This window comes from Amphibalanus amphitrite, unplaced genomic scaffold, assembly GCF_019059575.1.
Source record: "Amphibalanus amphitrite isolate SeventyFive unplaced genomic scaffold, NRLGWU_Aamphi_draft 000125F_arrow, whole genome shotgun sequence".
NCBI lineage: Eukaryota > Metazoa > Arthropoda > Thecostraca > Balanomorpha > Balanidae > Amphibalanus > Amphibalanus amphitrite.
Genome location: NW_024881620.1, coordinates 534,898 through 553,991, shown reverse-complemented (window position 1 = coordinate 553,991; position 19,094 = coordinate 534,898). Strand labels below are relative to the sequence as shown.

The window sequence follows — 19,094 nt, the reverse complement described above, 5'->3', positions numbered from 1 at the left end:
CCCATCCCTCAATGCCCCTCCCCCTCAGCGTCGCGTTCCTCACCTGCGTCGCCCCCGGCGTCACGCCTCGGTACGTGGGAAGCACGCGCGTCCTCTCCCCTCCCCTCCCCCAGCTGTCCAGCCCCGTCCCTCGCCCGTTGCCGAGAGCCTCGAGGGCAGGAAAACCGCAGGTCCACACCACACTTGTGGCATCGGCGTCCCGGGCGTCCTGCCGAGCTCGTCCATCAAAGGGCACCTAGAGAACGCGAACACTGAGCGAACGGATTGAGTTACATATAATTCTAAAGCTAGACAATTGTTTAAATTCTTCTCGATCTGCTTCATGTAAAAACAACCAATCCTGAATATTGTAGGGTCTTAAAATCGATTCTTGTCATTGTTTATATCAAACACAGCTCACTTAATAAATAGAAAAAATACATCAGTCAGAAAATGAAAAGATGAAACTCCAAGTATATGTTGTATGTCGGACAGAAATGGGCAAAGCATATGCATGCTTGCGATTGTATACATTTTAGTAGCTGCAAGCCTCTGAAATCAATGGGACAGCTGATTGTTGCTGTTGCCACCGTTCTCGTCTCTGATTGGTCCAGATGGTTGAACGTGATCCGACTGGGCCAATCACAGCGCTGCCGTGTCTTGGGCTGTTTTTGAATTTTCGATCGGTGTCTGAGTCGCGTGCGTGGTGCTGTTTCTCTCCTTTTTGACGCCACTACTTATTATTTTATAGAAATATAGGTTTTATTGGACAGCTAGAAGAGCGGGATTCGTACGAAACGGTAAGTTGACATTTTAAGTGCTTATTATGTATAGGATTCCAGCAATTCCTGTTGCGTCGTTTCAGTCTCATTTCTCTCATCTCATACTACCGACACATTCATTTCAAAGTATATATAAATTATTACTTGTCTGTTTTAAAGTGATTAAATAAGTCGTTTCAAACTGTGAATATGATCCTTGTTTTGTTGGCATCATGTACTGATTGTGATTCCTTTTATCCTGTGCTTTTATCATTGTGACCTATGAAATTGAAACAACTAATAGCAATTGCATTCAAATTTTGGTTGCGTACTGTTGTTGCAGCTATATCATCATTTCAGTGAGTTTTGAAATATTTACTTGCTTGATCATGATTGAAAGACTAGGAATAAATGCTTATAAATTGTCTGTATTTTTTAAAATTAATTTCAGCTGGTATAGGGTTTTCCTGTTTCAGTGGGCACATCACATCTTTTGTCTTGAGTTTGAAAGCTACCTACCTATGTTCTGAACTTCTGGTTCTCATACCTGGCCTAGGATACAGTTTGTGTCAGCAGTCAGTGCTCAGGCATTCTTTCGAACTTGTGTTTTACGTGCCTTTTATGGTACCTAATTTTTCTTGTGTGCTGTCATTAAAAAGGAAATGCTTGCCTTGGGAAATTATATCACATCTAAAAATGTGATAACTAGAGCAATAAAACCTTTTTACAATAACTTAGTTACCGTAACATTAATTCAATATTAAGTTTACAGTTTGATCACTGATCAACAGCTTGAGTACAGGTTCAGGTTAGGTGTTTCAAAGAATGACAATAGACTGAGTGCCAACCTTGTACATCCATGGCTAGTATATGCCTCAGCTGTTCATTATTCTGTTACATGAGTGCTGTAATACTATAAGCGCACCTAAAACAGTTGAATGGTCACACCAAGTCTCTGGGGCAGAAAATCCTTAGTTGGAGCTGCCCTGATCAACTCATGCACATGACCACCTAGGCCCTATATACCATGACCACCTTATTTGATGCCAAAACTTGTTAATATCTTTTGAAATTACACTAGGAATGCACTGGTGAAAAGGGAATGGTTTTGAATTAATCATTTGGATGTTGGAATTGTTGATGACCTTAGAATAATTTGTGGTATTCTTGTACCTGTCCTATTATCCCCAACTTGTTGGCAAAAGTTGTTGGCCAACACTTTGCATGTAGGTACATGTGTAATTTTTGTGTCATGCCATGTAAGTTTAGGTCATCAGTCTGGTGAAGTGACTTCCCCACATTTCTCAAAGAAAGCTATGAACTTTCTATAGGCATGCTGCAGATTTCATAAATGAAAATTTCTTTAACCGTAGAATATGAATAAATTTTGAAGCATGACCTTTGTCCTGGCTGACTGACTTGCGGTTGCCTTTCAAGTTTCAGCTCGTATATAAATTGTTGCATCCAAATGAGTGTAATTGTAACTATGTGAAAATTACCCATATACATTCGTTTCAATTCGTAGATTACAAAGTTTTTTTTTAACGAGAGGCCAGTGAAATTCGTGACATATAAATCGCCGTCTGCCGCTGCCATTGTGTATTTTCTGAGTCTCCGACGAGTTAAATCAACCATCCCAACAAGTCATGATTGATATTGTGAAAATACCAGTTAGGGTAGCTGATTTATTTTTCACATCAAAGTTTTTCGCGGTTGCCGACTTGCGGGGTGACCGAAGGCTACAAATCCTGGCAGGTTTTTTTTTAACTGACCTCTGTTAAAGAGATAAAGTTCGATTGAGTGGGCTGTCACTCATCCGTGATGCCACTTTCATCGGGGGTTGTCGGGAATGATGTCATGCACCGGCCCAGATTACAGATAGCTCCACCGGCCGCCACCTTACTTTGCCTGGGGTCGGTGCATTGGTGTTTATTTAAACCGAAAGGTTCATGTACCGCATATAGATGGCGACACTTATTCCGGCTCTTACGTGGCCCTTTCTCGCCAGTTGCAGCGGGCGCCGGGCTATTTAATGGTTCTTTCGTGATGTAGGCCCAGCGTTCACAAGGAATTATTGCCATTGCGAAAATGTCAGAACCTGTCGAAAATGACCATTTACTACTCATGAAATATGTCATTTTCACTACATATTTTGATTGATCTAAATTCTAAGATGTAAATATAGTTCTTACTACTTTCTTGATTTTTTTAACGAATTTTCGAATGCCGCTTATCATCGTTACTCCGTCACACGAACATGAAAACCAATCTGGTGGAAGAATGCCCAATCTTTGCTCACTATTCCACGCAGTCCACCTACGGCGTTGTATGAAATAACCAGTAAAATTTTGCCAAAGCAACTTCAAGTTGATAAAATATGCTGCCAACATAAAATTTCAATTGTGAAATGTATAAGACCATTCCGTGTCCCACCTGTGGCCCTAGCCTGGACTTGCCATTCAACTTGTCATAATCATGACACCTATTGGATTTCCGTGTGTTGACGCGTTGTGTCCGCCCGCTCCACAGGAGGAGTCTGCACGATGACGACCCGCCGCTCTCTGCGCTCGGCACCGGCCGACCTCCCGGCGCCGAGGATCGACGCCGAAAACGAGCCGGCCCAGCCTGTCGGCAAACAGACGCTGGCTACCAAACAGAAGCTGGGCAAACCGCGCGCAGCGCTCATCGACCTCTCCAATGTGAGCACTGAACGTACTCTGATACGGTGTGTACAGGTCTGAGAGCATGGTGGTATGGTCTGATGGCCACATTGTGAGCGTTCTCAGTTTTCTGCTCATTTCATCAACTGGTTTTTATTTGTTATTCACTTCAGATGATTTTAAGGATTCCAGAAGGATTTGAATATTGTCTTTCTGTTCGTATCTGATGTGTTTATCTCGTTAAATGAATTTATTGCACCCGTTGCAGGCGATCGAGAAGGGTAAGAAGAACATCACCAAGCTGGGCGTTCGGAAGGGCCGCGTGCACCGGGTGGCCGGTCAGCAGCAGCAGCAGTCGGGCGACTCCACACAGCAGGCGCCGCGCGCCACCGACGCCCAGCCGCGCGGAGCGCTCAAACCGCGCGCAGGCGTCAAACGCTCCGCGGCCGGCGCCGCCGCCGATGGCGCCGTCAAAAAGGTCAGGATGCCGCAGAATACACGATCAGCGTATAATAAATCGTATCATTCACAGTGTAATTGTGTTAGCCAGGAATGTGAGTAGAATAAGATGACTTATGTCTTAGGTGATACTGTAGTAATTGAACAGTTATTGTAATGTCTAAGCGGGATAGCTCAGCAGTTAGCACTAGTGCCCGCCCTACACAGTCACCTGACCACGTGACGGACGCACCACAGCCGAGTCCACACGCCGCTGTGGCTGCACTGTCTGACCTATCGTCCCCGCCGCCTGCCAGGCGCGGAAGCTGCGCTCGATCCCGACGCTGCCCGACCTGCGGGTGTCTGTGAGCGTGACGCGCCTGGCGGAGGGCAGCAGCAGCACCAGTCAGGTGTCGACCGCCTCCTCCAGCCTGGCCTCGATCACATCCGAGGAGACCACCGGCTTCGAGACGCCGCCAGAGGGAAACAGGTGAGCGCAGACTATAGGCCGGGTAGGAAGAATTGAGTGACAAAACAGAGTAAGGAAACTAATGAGAATGTGGGACTGCCAGGGAACTGTGAAAGGGGGAACGCGTATTAATGAACGGTAGATATTGGGAGAGTGTTAAGAAGATTAAGTCCCCTTTGAGACTTGACTGCCCTGACGTGATCACCGGCTCTGCATTCGGTAACCTGCTCAGAATCTGCAATAGAATTGCTTGTTTCCCTTTTTGAACTCTACTCTAAGTCTAAGATCAATTAGATACTTTGGGTTTCTGACTGCTATACCGCCGTCGCCCAACCAGCCCCGAGTCTGAGCGCGCCGCCGACCTGGTGAGCCGTCTGAACGCCGAGAACGAGCGGAGAACGAGCGCGCTGCCCGAGGGCGTCATCGACTTCGACTCCGAGGCGGCCGGCGACATTTTCGCCGTGCCCGAATACGTCAACGATCTCTTCAGACACTACAAAGAACGCGAGGTGGGCGGGCTTTTGGGAGCTGGAAATCTAACATATGCTGTTGGACTGACAACAGACGTGCTTGGCTTGGTTTTGGGGTAGCTGAAAGCTAAAAAGACGTTTTCTCTAATTTCTTCGTATTATGGCGAGATCTCTTCCGTTCGTCTATACGTTAATGGTTTTGTTCCAACTGAGATGTACGCTGCAACGTCTGCCACCGAAAGCCTACAGTTTCCCACACCCCACGAAATCCACCGCTATTGATCGCTTACCTATGACCTCTGACCGCTGACCGCTGACCTCTGACCGCTGACCTCTGACCGCCGACCTCTGACCACTGACCTCTGCGCGTGCTGCTCCGACAGGCCATGTGTCAGGTGGGGCCCTACCTGGGCACGGTTCAGACGGATCTCACTGAGATGATGCGCTCCATCCTGGTCGACTGGATGGTCGAGGTGCAGGAGTCGTTTGAGCTCAACCACGAGACGCTGTACCTGGCCGTGCGGCTGGTCGACCTGTACCTGGCTCAGGTCGAGGTCAGCAGGGAGACGCTGCAGCTGGTCGGCGCCACCGCCATCTTCATCGCCTGCAAGTTCGACGTGAGTGGTCGACTATTTTTTATTACGGAGCGAGCGAAGCGAGCGGAGTCTTTCCTTAGATTAACGGAAATTTCTGAGTATGAGCGGCCGGCCGGCCGGCCGGCCGTGCGGACGCTTTTGCGAGGCTTATATCTCAGCAACCACTTGACCGATTTACATGCGGTAATTTTTGTAGGGTAGCTTCATTCCTTCTACCAAGTATTCGACTATTCCCAATGCATGTGGGTGACCCCTTATGCACGTGCCACGTGCAAAGCGAAGAGGTGTCAGTTTTGTAATTGTTGCAATATCTCGGAAACTACTTGGCCGATTGCGCTGAAAGTTGGCATGTAAGTAGGCACCCACTAGGCACTACATATCCATGTGCCAGAGTTGGGGTGCTGCTGCACGTGCGCACGTGCAGGGGTCGTTTCCAGATCTCGAGAACGGCTCGACCGATGGCGCTCAAATTTGGTACACGGTTAGGGACCAGTTATTAGGGTGCCGTGCACAAGTCAGTTGGGGCCCATTTTGCACGTGCGCACGTGCAGGGTGCCGCTTCCAGATCGCGAGAACGGCTGGGCCGATTGTGCTCAAATTTGGCACATCGCTAGAGACCGGTTAGTAGGGTGCCGTGCACAAGTCAGTTGGAGGTACCCCCTCGAAATTTCGCACGTGCAAGGCTCACCCTCTCGCTCGCTCCGTTACTCGCCCCAAAAGGCGTTATAGGTACTGGTTTTTTAGTGATTGGGTATTGACATGTGTATTGCCGATTGCGTTTCATTCGCATCAAATTAAGGTTCGTTGTGTGAAAGCGTTAATAGCGGGCACGTTTTTACTCTAATGGTTTTCAGAATATGCGTGGTTAGATGCGTTGAAATTTTAATCGAAACTCGCCCGCTTGTGTCCTATTTCAATCTGTCTTGCTTTCTGCAATACCTATACTTCTACTCTCGTCCTGTTCTGTCCTTCTGTAAGCGTGAGCACTGAGCAGTCACTGACCGTGAGCTATCTTATTTCAGGAGCGGCTGCCGCCGCCGCTGGACGACTTTCTCTACATCTGCGAGGACGCCTACGCCAGGCGCGAGATCATAGCCACGGAAATGAAAATCCTGCGCACCGTCAACTTTGACGTCGGCCTGCCGGTCTCCTACCGGTTCCTGCGCCGATACGCACGGGTTAGTTGAAAGCTGGGGATCCGGGGATAAGCGCCAGGTCCCGGTGTGGGCGTCCCAAGACGTATTATATTGTAATACCCCGCGGTGACTGTTGTCTTACAACGGCAACGTATTAGAGTACGTGCTGGTCTGAGAGTGAAGCTAGCGTCTGCCCTGGACCGTTGATTGATATTCTGCGGTTGGTTCTCATCACCCGACCTGGGAACGGGGCCTATTGTGGGGAGCGGCGGCTGGGAGTGCCGAACGGCGGCGGATAGGGTAGGATCGTGAGTGCGGGTCACGGCGGGCGGCTGTGAATCTGTGCCCCGCCGCCGAGGCTGCCGGTCGGTCTGTCGGCCAGACTCCCGCCGGTAACCCGAGCCCCGCTCCGTTTAATGGGCTGCCTGTGATTGGGATCATATGACGGGAGGGTCCCACATCGATGTGACGTTCGCAGGCGGACTAATGATCAGCGGCTATTGTGGTTTGCACGGCCTATGAGGTGCTTGGTATCTGTGCGACTGCGAACGTCTGCTAATGTGTCCATAATTAGTTTGATTGCAGCTGGTGGGATGTAGGTGGTTATGAAAAATAGGGAGCGGCTTCTACAGCTCTCATAGGCCATGATAGTTGTCGCCCATTTTTCATTAGCAGTACCGGATTGCATTAATTTCGTTCAAACATCCTACTGGCCTAAGGCCTTGCCAAAATCCTACCTCAAGGCCTTACCCGGGGACACTCAGCGTTGTTTTGTAAATCCCATCTCGAATGTCTCCCCGATCCGTCCAAGCCAGCCATCTGCAGCTGGTGTTTGCGGTCTCTTATCGCTCGACTGACTTTTCTCCATGTCAGTAAAACTTTCCCACTGTGATAGCCTCTCTATATGGCTTTCTTGCTTGTTTCCGCGTTTCTAAACACATCACAGAATGAAGACAGGTACACTGGTAAGGAAATCAGCCTCCCGGTCCCGGGTCCGTCTCGCCCCATAGATCTTATACAACGCTAAAGCAGACTTTTTTATCCCTCCACCCAGAAAACCGATTCCGCACAATGCCGTACATCATTATAAGAGGTGCTAACTCTCCTCTCCCGTTCCCCGCAGTGCTGTAAGTTCTCTGTCGAGGTGCTGTCTTTCCTGTGTTATCCTGCTCAGTGGAGGTGCTAACTCCCCCTCCCCTATGGCTCCCTGTGGGGATGTTGTCTCCCGGCCTGTGTTATACCGCTCAGTAGAGGTGCTAACTCCCCTGTGTTATCCCTCTCAGTAGAGGTGCTAACTCCCCTCCCCCGCTCCCCGCAGTGCTGTAAGCTGCCCGTGGAGGTGCTGACGTTGGCGCGCTACGTCCTGGAGTTGTCGCTGATGGAGTACCAGTTCGTGTCGGTGGCCGGCTCCCGACTGGCGGCCGCCGCCCTGGCGCTTGCCGTCCACATGAGGATGCCTGGTCACTTTGAGCAGATCAAGGCCACCGTGGAATACTTCTCCGGTGAGACGGGGTTGGCGGAAGAGACGGTATGGGGTGGCATCTTATTGCTCTAGAATAGAACTACTACCCTATGGTTTTCCTCGTCCCACTGGTGTTTTCCTTTTCCCAGCATACCGTTAATTCATTTTACATTATCTACTTTAGTAGTTTGATCTAGGCTGACTTATCCGCCCCGCTCCTTCGCAGGCTACTCGGTCTCCGAGTTCCAGGACCTGACGGAGAAGCTGCACAACATGCTGGGCCGCGAGCCCAACCCCCACCTGAAGACGATCCGCGCCAAGTACTCGCACCAAGTGTTCCACAAGGTGGCCTGTATTCCGCTGCTGCGTCAGGCGCCGGCGTTATAGCGCGGTGAGCGACCGGCCCGCCGCAGCTGCTCCCCGCCTGGCCCGTCCCCGCCGGGAGGCAGCGCCAGCCGCCCGGCCGGCGCAGGGCGATATTTGTTAGGAACGATCCGAGGCATCTCCAGCGAGCGGCCATGAGTGTGTGTCGTAATGCCGTGTGGATGTTTGTATGTGTGTGTGGGTCAGTGTAAATGTGAGCGTGAATGGGGAATGGCTGATTGTCGATATTGTGTTGGCGCCGATTCGTCCGATTACGAGCCACAACGGCAGCGCGCCTGAGCCGAGCCGCCGCCGGGTTACGACCCACCGGCGGCCTTTTAACTGTCGACCTGATTCTGACGCGATCGAAACACGTTTTAGCTAACCGAGGCGAACCGGCTCTGGGCATCGACGCGTCGCGGGTGCCGCTTCCCATATTGGCTCTCTACGTGGGAGGCCAATTACAGTGCAAAATTGTTCATCATTGTAGTTATTTTAGTTATTTAGTTTTGCGTTTTGTAGCTTTTGTCAGTTTTAGGGTAGTGACGCTATCAGCGAGCTACAAAGTTAACAACGATGTGGTAAGTGAGGAGTCTAAGATGAATTGCTGCGTTTTACCACATATCATACTTGTGCAAATCGGCCTGTAAGCGCCTTTTTTCCTACTGCTTCTGCCATCGTAGATTAGGCTTTCTCTTGAGCATGTCTGTCTCCATTTGTGTACATATTCTGAGGGTTGGGTGGCTCAGATGTCTGACCTGTGGCCCCGTGCTACTGTTGTGGTCACAGAAGCCTTCGAGTGGGGTCGTGCGACAGCCTACCACCGCCGTCCGCTGTGTTTGTGCCTCTGGGAACAATACAGGCCGGAGACGAAGACTTATCTGTCGGTATGTGAGGAACAGGGACGGCTAAAGGTGGATACCACATTGGAAACACTGATTTGTTTTAACTCTGGCAAAGACACGCATATCGGCTTAGCACTAATGAAGCTGTTACATTGCTTCGCATTGATTTTGGAGGTCAAACCATCGATGAAATGATTATGCTTTCTGACTGACCACGTCAGCATCATCAACATCGAGAGCACGGCAGTGATATCCGTGCGCTCGCAGTACGTCGCTCTCTTCCGCCTGTTCCTGATCATTACGAATGCTGTATCTTTATTTCGTAACTCGCGATCGAGTGATATACGACACGCCACGACGAGCGCAGGGCATCCAAGCACGTCTCGTAACAAGCAGCACGCGTTAAAAACGCGCGGTCCGGCCCATATTCGTTGAATGGGACGGCTCGACACGGGACGTTTGGTTTACTACATATCGGTACGGCGTCCATCAAAACGCGCTAACGTTTCCCACAACATCCTCTGGGCATATATATAGTCAATTACCGACACAGCAGTGGAAGCGCTCATGGGGAATCATGGAAGGGTAAGAAAGCATGCACATAATATATCGCACAACCTACAAATGTGACATTCAGCTCATGTAAATCATATTTAACACGCGGCGCCTCCCGCGTATCATCATTATTGCCTGTATCACTGTCGCCCGCGGGGATGACTGTCTCACAATCTTCATCTCCACTGGGAGTTTGCATCTCTGCGGACGGGGACGTCAGACTCCTAGGAGGGACGGCCGACTCGGGGTTGGGAATGCACTACAAAGGGCGGTACGAAGGCCCCCGGACGCTAGCGGGACTCACGGAGGCCTGGGACGTAGGACCAGACGTGTCCCGCCCGGACCAGTGAGGACCACGTGGTCGATAAGAGGACCACTGGTCGGCCTGAGGACCATTGGTCAATACGGGGACCTCAGTCGGTTCCTGGAACACTATCGGGCCCACGGGGATCACAACTCACTACACCACAGCTGGACGCTTGGGTGCGGCCTCCGACGGCCCGCTGAGGTCCTCAGTCACCGTCTATGGGCCTCAGTCGAGGGAAGGTATGCGGGTTTTGAAGGTGGCCTCCGCTGTTGGCGGCACTTCCGAGCGCAGCAGGTCCTCAAACAGGTCCCCAGGAGTGGCCACTGAAAGAAGAGCAAAAACACTTATGTATCGCCCATGAAACAACATGAAACGGCGCTTACAGTGTTCTCGCGGTGCATAGCGTAGGCGTAACTGTGTCAGTCTGAAGAAACTTAAGAATCCTAGGTCAAAGGACTATCATTGCAGTACACGACATCTTTTAGTCATTACCATTATTGACCGGTCTGAGCGACCGCCAGTAGTTGAATGCTCACCTGTTCTTTGCCTGCTGGCGCTGCGTTTGGCCGCCTCCAGTCTGCGGTGGCAGTGGGACAGGACGGCTGCGGCCAGCTCCCCGACCGTCCAGTGTCGGTCGGTGACCGTACTGCACACCCACTGGAGCTGTGGGGAGGGGCGGAGGGTACAGTTAGATCCCCAGCGTACAGTGCACACACAGGAGGGAGACAGACAGCTCCGCGACCGTCCAGTGTCGGTCGGTGACCGGTACTGCACAGTGCACACCCATAGGAACTGAGGGGGTGGGGGCGGGGGAGATGACCGATTTAGTCAGTCAAAGCGAGCAGTGACTGGCCAGTGGTCAGCAACAATCAGTGTGTACTCAGGCAACCCCAAGTAAGTTTCGACCCATTGCATTGGCGATTCTCGGCCCACCATATTTTGCCCTCCGGACCTCAGACACAGATTCTCTCCCCTTTCCTCTATCCATACGAGTCCGTACCGTCTGCACGGCCGCGTTGCCGCAGGTGTAGTAGATGAGACAGGGCAGCTCGGCGCGGCTGGCTCCCAGCCACTGGAGCGCCGCCTTCAGCTGGGGGTCGCCGCCGTGGCGCCGGCCGCAGCCCCAGTTGCCCGTGACCGCCGGCCGGCCGGAGTCGGGCGGCTCGACGGTGTCCTCCGCGGCGGCACCGCCGGCGGAGGCGGCGGCGGCCGCGGCGGCGGCCCGAGACTGAGCGGGCCAGAGGAGGGCCGGTCAGGGGGAGATCACGAGGGTTTGTGATGTAAATTGGGTGTATAATGCACATCAAATCTGTTTTATCAATAACGACAATGGCATTCAGTGACATGACCTTCTTTGACACGTCATTAGCAGAGAAAACACTAATTTGTGAATTCCATTACGAATTACGATACAACATAGAACATGTGGGACACGAATCGCAAGCATGCTTTACATGATGCAATACAACATCGGTAAATCGTTAGTTAGAAAGTTCTACACATTAGTTTGTTAGATGCTCTATTAGACCACACAGCCTCACCAATACGCCCCTTTCAACCGCGGGCTAACGGTCGACCGTTCACTGACCGGTGCAGGACTGAATCGCCCACCCACCTCCAGAAAGCTCTCCCGCCGGCTCTTGCGGCGCTGCGCCTCCGGCCGGCCCGTCTGGCTAGGCAGCCCGCTGCTGGGGACACCCTCGGGACTCCCCTGAAGCGGCGGCGGCCGATCGGAGGTGCTGCTCCGACTCCGCGGCACCGCCGAGCGCGGCTTCTTCAGAATGCCCTTCTTACGGTCGAGAGAGACGGCTCTGCCGCTGATGAGCCGCTTCAGCAGCTGCCGGCGGGGGCTGGGCAGCTGGCGGATCGTCTCCTCCAGCAGCCGCTCTACCAGGGTCCAGCTGAATCCCTCCACAGTGGCCTCGTCCAGCGGGAGAGGCCCGGTGGGCGGCGGAGCGGGAGGCGGCGACGGTGGCGCCGCCGCCGGCCGCCGCGGAAACTCGGTCAGCTTCCGCTCCGGTCGAGCTGATATCTTGCGATAGGCGCGCCGGTGTTTGGCAAGGTGAAATCGCAGCAGCAAGGCGCTCTCGTGGACACATTCGGGAACCAGGCGGCTGGCTAATTCCTCCGAGTACCGGTAGATGGCAGGGCAGAGCCGCTCCTGGCGCAGGGTGGCGGCGTGTGCGGCCTCGAGGAGTTCCACCACGGAGCTGGAGCTGGGCTTGGCGCAGACGGGAGCAGAGGGCTGGGGCACGGGTCGGCCGTGCCCGGGGGTCGGTTAGTGACGAGACACGGGAGAGGTACGTACAGCCACACACGTTGCACCGAGCACACAGCAAACGCTAGTTCAGCTAGGTCAAACAATAATGCAGGGGTCACAAACGAGGCTCAACAAATGGCATTGCCATCACTGGACAGCGTTTAATCACTCTGAATAGCTAGGGTGAACGATGCGTGTAATAAGTAACCGTCCAACAGCGTGATTGTTGCGTTGACATTTAAATAAATGCCTATAACAAGATGGTATCGTATGCAGTGTAATAACTCATTAGTTCCACGCACACGGCACACCACTCGGCCGCTCGTCCGGCGATCGGTCGGGTTAGTGGCACTCCTACCCCTGGCAGATCGGTCCTCAGCGTACCTGGTCAGGCGAGGGCTCTACCAGTTTCCTGGCCACCTCCAGGGCGAGCCTCTCCCTCGCCCACTGATCGGAGAGGCTCAGAGATCGGGCACAGGCGCGCTTCCGCTGTCGGGCGTCAGACTCCAATCCTATGGGAGGAAATATAGTAGTAAGCACTCAATGCTCACTCATGGGCACGATATCGACTTCGGGTACCATGATAGTCCCAACACGAACAGACCAAGCCCAGGACATATCGAGGACATGGGGACTGAGCACATAATCCCACTTATCGTTATGGTACTGACTGTGATTGACTAGTGACTTGTGGCTGATCCACGTAACGAATGTGACTGATGCCATTTATCACTGAGATAGTGACTGACTGCAATTAGTGAATCATGACTGACGCAGGCACCTACTACTCAGGTACCCAATGACAGTTACTGGGTCCGATACTGACTGTGACTGAGTCCGCTGGCGCTGGGGATATGACTGAGTCCGATACTGACTGTGACTGTGAGCACTGACTGTGACTGAGTCCACTGGCACTGGGGATGTGACTGAGTCCGGTACTACTTGTGACTGACTCAGGTACTGACTGTGACTGACTCAGGTACTGACTGTGACTGACTCAGGTACTGACTGTGACTGAGTCCGCTGGCGCTGGGGATGTGACACGCCGTATCCAGTTGCTCCATGTCCATCACGCTGCCGGCAAATGTGTCCGACAGCGTCCTCTTGAGCATGCGCTGGGTGACCCGCATGACGGCCAAGTCTCGTGGTCCCAGCTCGGCCCCGGGCTCCTCCAGCCAGTGGCCAAATTTGTCACACAGCTCCTCCACGTCTGACGAGAGGCGCAGGGACACGGGGACACGGTTAGAGCACTGTTGTCGGTCATGCTATTACTTTTCATGAACCATCGGGTTCTCCACTCTCCTGCGACCCAGATGACTTGAGCAGTGATCAAGGTTAGGGCATACAATACGTGAAATATTTGGTAGAATCATGACAATAGCTTGATTACTTTTGAATTCTCGGTAAAGTGTTACGCACCGGAGCTGAAGTCTGAGCTGAAGCTCAGTCGGGAGCTGTTGCCGGTGAGGCTGCGGCTCTTGCCGCGGAGTCGGCTGGCCCAGCGCCGGCCGTTGGTGAGCTGATCGGCGACCTCGTCCAGGTCCTCACCGACCGACGAACCAGCGCGGCTGGGGACGAGAGAGAGAGAGAGAGAGAGAGAGAGAGAGAGAGAGAGAGAGAGAGAGAGAGAGAGAGAGGGGCAGAGGGAGGGTGTCAGGCGACGGCAGATAACGTAAATGAAATCGGTGACGGTTTGTATGCCGGATCTGAACGTTCATCAACGCTGATCATCAGAGCTCAGAATAGCAGCTTACAGGTCTCCGGAATGATTTGAACACGGTTAATTCGTAACTTTTATTAAGAATGCTTAACGCGCCCATAAATTGCCTAACCCATCACCACGCGTAAACAATCCACTCCAACACATACCAGACACACCCTAATAAACCAGTCCCTCTTCCAATCCCATCCCCGCACTCCCATCGTCCGTCCTCACCTCATCTTTCCGTCATCGCCGTCATCGGCGGCGGTGGCGGCGCGGCCGGCGGCGGCCGCCGCCGCGGTGACGGCCGGGTTGGCTCGGATGACGCTGACGGCGGCCGCTGCGGGCCGGACGGCGGTGGCCACCGTGTGCTCGTCCTCTGTGGAGTCGCGGCTGTCGGCCAGCTCCTCCCGCTCGGCGCGCCGGTTGGCCTCCTCGAGCCGGTCCCGGAAGGTGCTGCGGCGCCGTGGGGGGCCTGGATGAGGTCGGCCGGGCGACACGGAGCGTCGGTACCGCGGCGGCGAGCCGCTCCAGCCGCTGTCCGCGCTCCGGCCGTCTGTCAGAGGGGGAGTGTGGAGGTGAATAATACGGAGGCTTAGACTCATTTGTAGCTCAGCATCGCATATCTCATGGAAGGATCACACCTACGGCTCACACCTACCTACGGCTACGAATCACAACTCGGCTCTCTAACCAATATCCATCAAATCTTCAATTGACTGATTATGTGTGGTCAGAACTAAGCACACATAAAATGTGCATGCAATATTGCATTACTGTTAGTTAGGTATGTTACTGAAACTGAACACAAAACAACTAACCGATTGAGACCGAACCGAATAATATTGCTTATGGTGCTTCGGCAGCCTAAGCCGTCTGTATTCAAAGCCAAGCCGCTCTCAGTCTCACCTTGTGAACAGCTGTCATCCACACTGCTGCAGGCACTGAAGAACGCATCCGTATCAACCGAGGCCGTCCTGCCGCGGGCCCCCCGAACGTCCGCTCCCGGCTCCGTCTGCTCCGGCTCCCCTCCCTGCTCCGCTCGGCTCCCGGCTCCGGGCCCAGGCAGCTCCGCGCACCGCTCCTGTGCTAGCTCCTCCAGCTTCCACTCGAAGTAGTCGCCGTCCAGAGGCTCTAGCGGTACCTGATCGGCCATCAGCGCCTCGCAGACAGTCAACAGAGCGTCCTCATCGCAGTTCGGGAGTTCACCCACTGCTGCAGCAGGCTGGGCGGGTGTATCTGCACTCAGAAGTCTCACCAACTGACTGCGTTCTATCGTCCGAATCCGGGACATGATTTGTGACACGATCTGTGAGTTGGCCTGCTGTCCCAGCTGACCCAGCTCACGCTCAATGGAGCGCTGCATCTGTCCGATGAGTCGGAGCACGCTCTGTCTGGTGGCGCCTCCTGATCCGCCCGGTGACCCCTCAGCAGGGGGCTCTGTGGTCGGCCCTCCGATGGTCGCCGGTCGGCGGAGCGGGACGCCGCAGCTCCCCGGCTCCTCACACTGCGGCTGTGACGAGGGCTGTACCTCCGGTGGCGGGGCGGCCAGCGGGGACATGGGTACTCCGTGAGACGTCCGACTGTTGTGGAGGCCCCTCGCACCGCCGTTGACCAGCTCCGGGGACTCTCCGACCTCACTGAGGGCGGGAGAAACCGACACATGCCGGCTGGGGCCGTTCGACTCTCCGATCGGGCTCAGCCTCTTGGTCACCTTCGGCTGCTGGAAGCCCAGGTAGGCCTTGTTGAGCTCCCGCAGGATGGCGTCCTCGTCGTACTGAGCGGCGGGCAGAGTGGTGTAACTCTCGGCGTCAACACAGCAGATTTGGCCGTTGGCTGAGGCGCTCCGTGCTGACGCCTGGTGACAGAAACGGGAGCTAGTTACATACTTGAGCAAGGAGAAACACCGTCGGCAAATTATAAGCTGCTGGTATAGTAAGAGACACAAGGGTTACACACAAGGGTTAAGTATTTTTTTTCAACTTAAATCAAAGCATTTGTTTTTCATGGAACATTTACCCTTACAATGCTCGTAATTTTTAGTGTACGAGTCCCGGTGTGACAGCTGCTGCCACCTACCGTCAGTCGGGTGAGATGCGGCGCCCCGGAGGAATTCACCGCCATCTGACAGGACCGGACACAGCCCGACACCGCCAGCGACTCGTTATCCTCGAGTCTCTCCTGGAAGATGGCCGACGCCAGCAGCTCCGGGTGACTGGCGTGGCTCAGAGACTCCTGAGAACGGGGAAAACAGGCGGAATAGAAGTTCAGAGTATTTCGACCGTGTCGAAGATATAACCCTACCAAGCACCCGATCATCAAGTTTGATGGTTGCCCGCCAGCACTATTCAGTTGTCAACGAAGATCTCCAACGAAGCCAGCACTCACTCAAGCCACCCGCCCCTCCTGCCGGATATCTTCACCTCTTCCGACCTTTCTACGTCATCAATCTTATTCCATCTCACTCAGATCGCGTCATTTTCCGACAATAACACGGTTAGGTGACAGAATGAGCCATCGGTTCTTCACCGGTGGCCGGAGCGATGCCGCGGTGGCCGGTCATCCGATCCCATAATCACCAGATTACCGACGGCTAATCCGTCTTACAAGTGATGTTCCACGAACAGACTTTGTCAAAAGATAGCACGGTATGGTTGATGGGTAGACGGATGGATAGCGGTGTGTTATGTCAGCGAAGAAGCAATGCAGACCAATCGCTTCAGCAAATAGAAATTTCTGAGTCTGTGCAGCTAAAGATGAGCCGCGAGGCGCGGTCTACTAAACACGGTAGCTGGTGTGGATAGAACGTAAAAGATAAACAACAACAAACATTGCTTATATTACAGCATACACAATCTTTCGCATAGATGCCCCCCATTCAGGAAACCCCTCAGCTGAGCTCAACTGACCTTCGACCTTTCTGACCATCATCTGATTTACAACTAACCTGTGTTTGACCCCATCTAACCCAATACTGACCTGTGACCTTCCGTCTCTGAGCGTGTCGCCGCCCGGCTGCGGGCTGAGGAAGCAGACCTGACTGAGGCCCGGCTCGGCGTCCTCTATCCTGCCCGTGTCGCGAACCACCACCGGACAGAGAGGCTTGGAGCAGCCCAGCCAGTCGGCCAGACTGGCGAACTCGCGGCCGCTCATCACCTGCCCAACACAACAGCGAATATAGATACTGACTGAGCTGATACATTATAGTGCATAGCGTACATTTTGCTGTCTGCATGAAAGGATGAAAAGGATTAGCATCAAGATCACGTATTTACGAAAGCTCAAACGTTACGTTTAAACTTTTGAAGTGATTAAGATAAAAACAAAACATGGTTATGACTGAGAGTAGGCACTGGAGCGGGTAACTAAGGCTGAAATGGTGGAAACATACGAGTACTTACCTTTCTGGTGTAGGTGACAAGACCAGTAGGTTCCGCTTCTGAAAGAGCTTCAAAGTACAACAGGATCGCCTCAAACTTGACACGTTGCCATGGACTGCAATCAGATAGGAAAGGAGGTAAGTGTTAGGTGTTGAAATGCCTACCTAACAACTATTTGTCTTCTCACTTTTGATTAACTTAGAAAAGCTACTTGTGTACCCTATCGGATTGCTGGATGAAATCTGGCGAGATTGCGCGTCGATTACGTCGTCTTTTACTTTCAAATGCGAAGGTTAATCGTGGAAAGTAAGCTATTATGATCGGAGCTACTTTAGTCGGCAACAGTCATGCATTAACGTCTTTAGATGTCATGATGCTGGAACAGCGCACCAAAGCTCAGATTTGAATGTTAGCCCTGTAGGTAGAGAGTGGTCCTTCCATCAGCGCATTTGTAGTCCAACCATAGTCGCATGTAACCGATTTTGCTGTGTTGAAAACGGAACGCCTTTCGTGTTCACCATCGATCATTGAAAGGTCCAGCAGAACGCCAGCATGTGTGACACAACATTGTCAGGCTATCAGGACAGCCGTCAAGAAACAACATCGAGAGAACACCATATCCGCGTGGCGAACCGATGAATCAGTATCCTTTCTTATGTATCGCCGATCGTAGTATCGCGTTTGATTGATGAAACGCCGACGGACGGAAAAGATGGATCCGTTCCACCGAAAAGGGCAGGGGTAACCCATTTACGTTTCTCCATGTTTATACATTGTAACCGGTATAACGACTACGCGAAAGTGATTCGATTGAAAATATGGGTCTGGTAAGATTGTGATGTTCCAATCACAACTGATTTTCCTTATAGACTGAGCAAAACACGTCCACTTTACGCAGCGTTCGACAGCAGAATCATTCCTGCACAACTTCGCACCTCATCTGGCCTAAAGCGGTGGCATTATTGTGTCGAGCCAAGGTTTGCACATCCACTCAAACTTCGCACTTGTTAGCACTTCGCGTTGACGTTCAGCGGGCTGCTGAAGCATGTGCTAATGCATAGTGCTAACACTTCATTAAACATATACATCAACGAATACGAGCCATGGATCGTTTGAGGCACGGCCCTAAAGAGGCTCAGGCCTTATAATTAATTTGCCCACTACCAATAGGTATTTGCGCAACAAAAATATAGGGAATTCATTGCAAAATAAAGACCGTTTGAATAGAAATGCTTTTAATTTCCTTATTACAACTTAAAAAACTTCACGACATAATGACCTCTTCTAAACAGTATGTAGGTATACCGAAAATAGGCCTATAAACTCATGACTTATTAGGATATCAATATTATTGACGCGTGATTTCGATCCTCGTAATTCACACAGTTGATAACTGAATGGTTGTTATCCCAGCGATAAAACACATTTTTATACAAGACATTAAATACGCCTGACGCAAAGCCATAAATATTCATCAATATTAATCGGATTGGCACGCCAGCTTGTAACTTATGTTTCACGATGAAGTAATTAGTACTTCAAGTACCTCAGTGCTAATTTGATCCACTCAACCACAGCGTTTATCTGCGCGCTTCTCTGCGAGGTAACAGCGCGCAATAAAAGTGCGCCCTTTTACGCCCGTGCCTTGCAGATTCCGGGCCGATCCTTCCCATCAAGCTAACTCGCGTCCGACCCTTCAGCCAGTGCTCAT

The 19,094-nt window shown here is 52.3% G+C and overlaps 2 protein-coding genes and 1 long non-coding RNA gene across 3 annotated transcripts in view; 1 reads left to right on the top strand and 2 right to left on the bottom strand.

Annotated features, from left to right (window-relative positions):
* The first annotated feature begins 627 nt into the window (after positions 1 to 627).
* Positions 628 to 9,208, top strand: LOC122381694 (G2/mitotic-specific cyclin-B3-like). The gene is made up of 9 exons (XM_043366173.1): positions 628 to 779; positions 3,270 to 3,439; positions 3,669 to 3,878; positions 4,156 to 4,328; positions 4,645 to 4,816; positions 5,161 to 5,394; positions 6,396 to 6,551; positions 7,828 to 8,011; positions 8,198 to 9,208. Exons 2-9 carry the CDS (start codon positions 3,284 to 3,286, stop codon positions 8,356 to 8,358), a joined length of 1,446 nt encoding a protein of 481 aa, XP_043222108.1. The 5' UTR covers positions 628 to 779; positions 3,270 to 3,283; the 3' UTR covers positions 8,359 to 9,208.
* Positions 9,209 to 9,476: 268 nt separating this feature from the next.
* Positions 9,477 to 11,216, bottom strand: LOC122381693. The gene is made up of 3 exons (XR_006256574.1): positions 11,042 to 11,216; positions 10,578 to 10,704; positions 9,477 to 10,364 (listed from the first exon to the last, which is right to left on the bottom strand). It is a non-coding gene; the product is annotated as an uncharacterized LOC122381693 (long non-coding RNA).
* A 362-nt stretch (positions 11,217 to 11,578) lies between these two features.
* LOC122381707 overlaps positions 11,579 to 19,094 on the bottom strand; it is a 71,974-nt gene continuing 64,458 nt past the window's right edge. Inside the window, exons 5-13 of the mRNA XM_043366196.1 lie at positions 17,405 to 17,498; positions 16,983 to 17,159; positions 16,083 to 16,238; positions 14,913 to 15,861; positions 14,238 to 14,559; positions 13,721 to 13,869; positions 13,311 to 13,511; positions 12,686 to 12,813; positions 11,579 to 12,286 (exon numbers count right to left, since the gene is read on the bottom strand). Of these exons, the coding sequence (XP_043222131.1) occupies positions 11,579 to 12,286; positions 12,686 to 12,813; positions 13,311 to 13,511; positions 13,721 to 13,869; positions 14,238 to 14,559; positions 14,913 to 15,861; positions 16,083 to 16,238; positions 16,983 to 17,159; positions 17,405 to 17,498 (2,884 nt within the window). The remainder of the gene's footprint in view (positions 12,287 to 12,685; positions 12,814 to 13,310; positions 13,512 to 13,720; positions 13,870 to 14,237; positions 14,560 to 14,912; positions 15,862 to 16,082; positions 16,239 to 16,982; positions 17,160 to 17,404; positions 17,499 to 19,094) is intronic.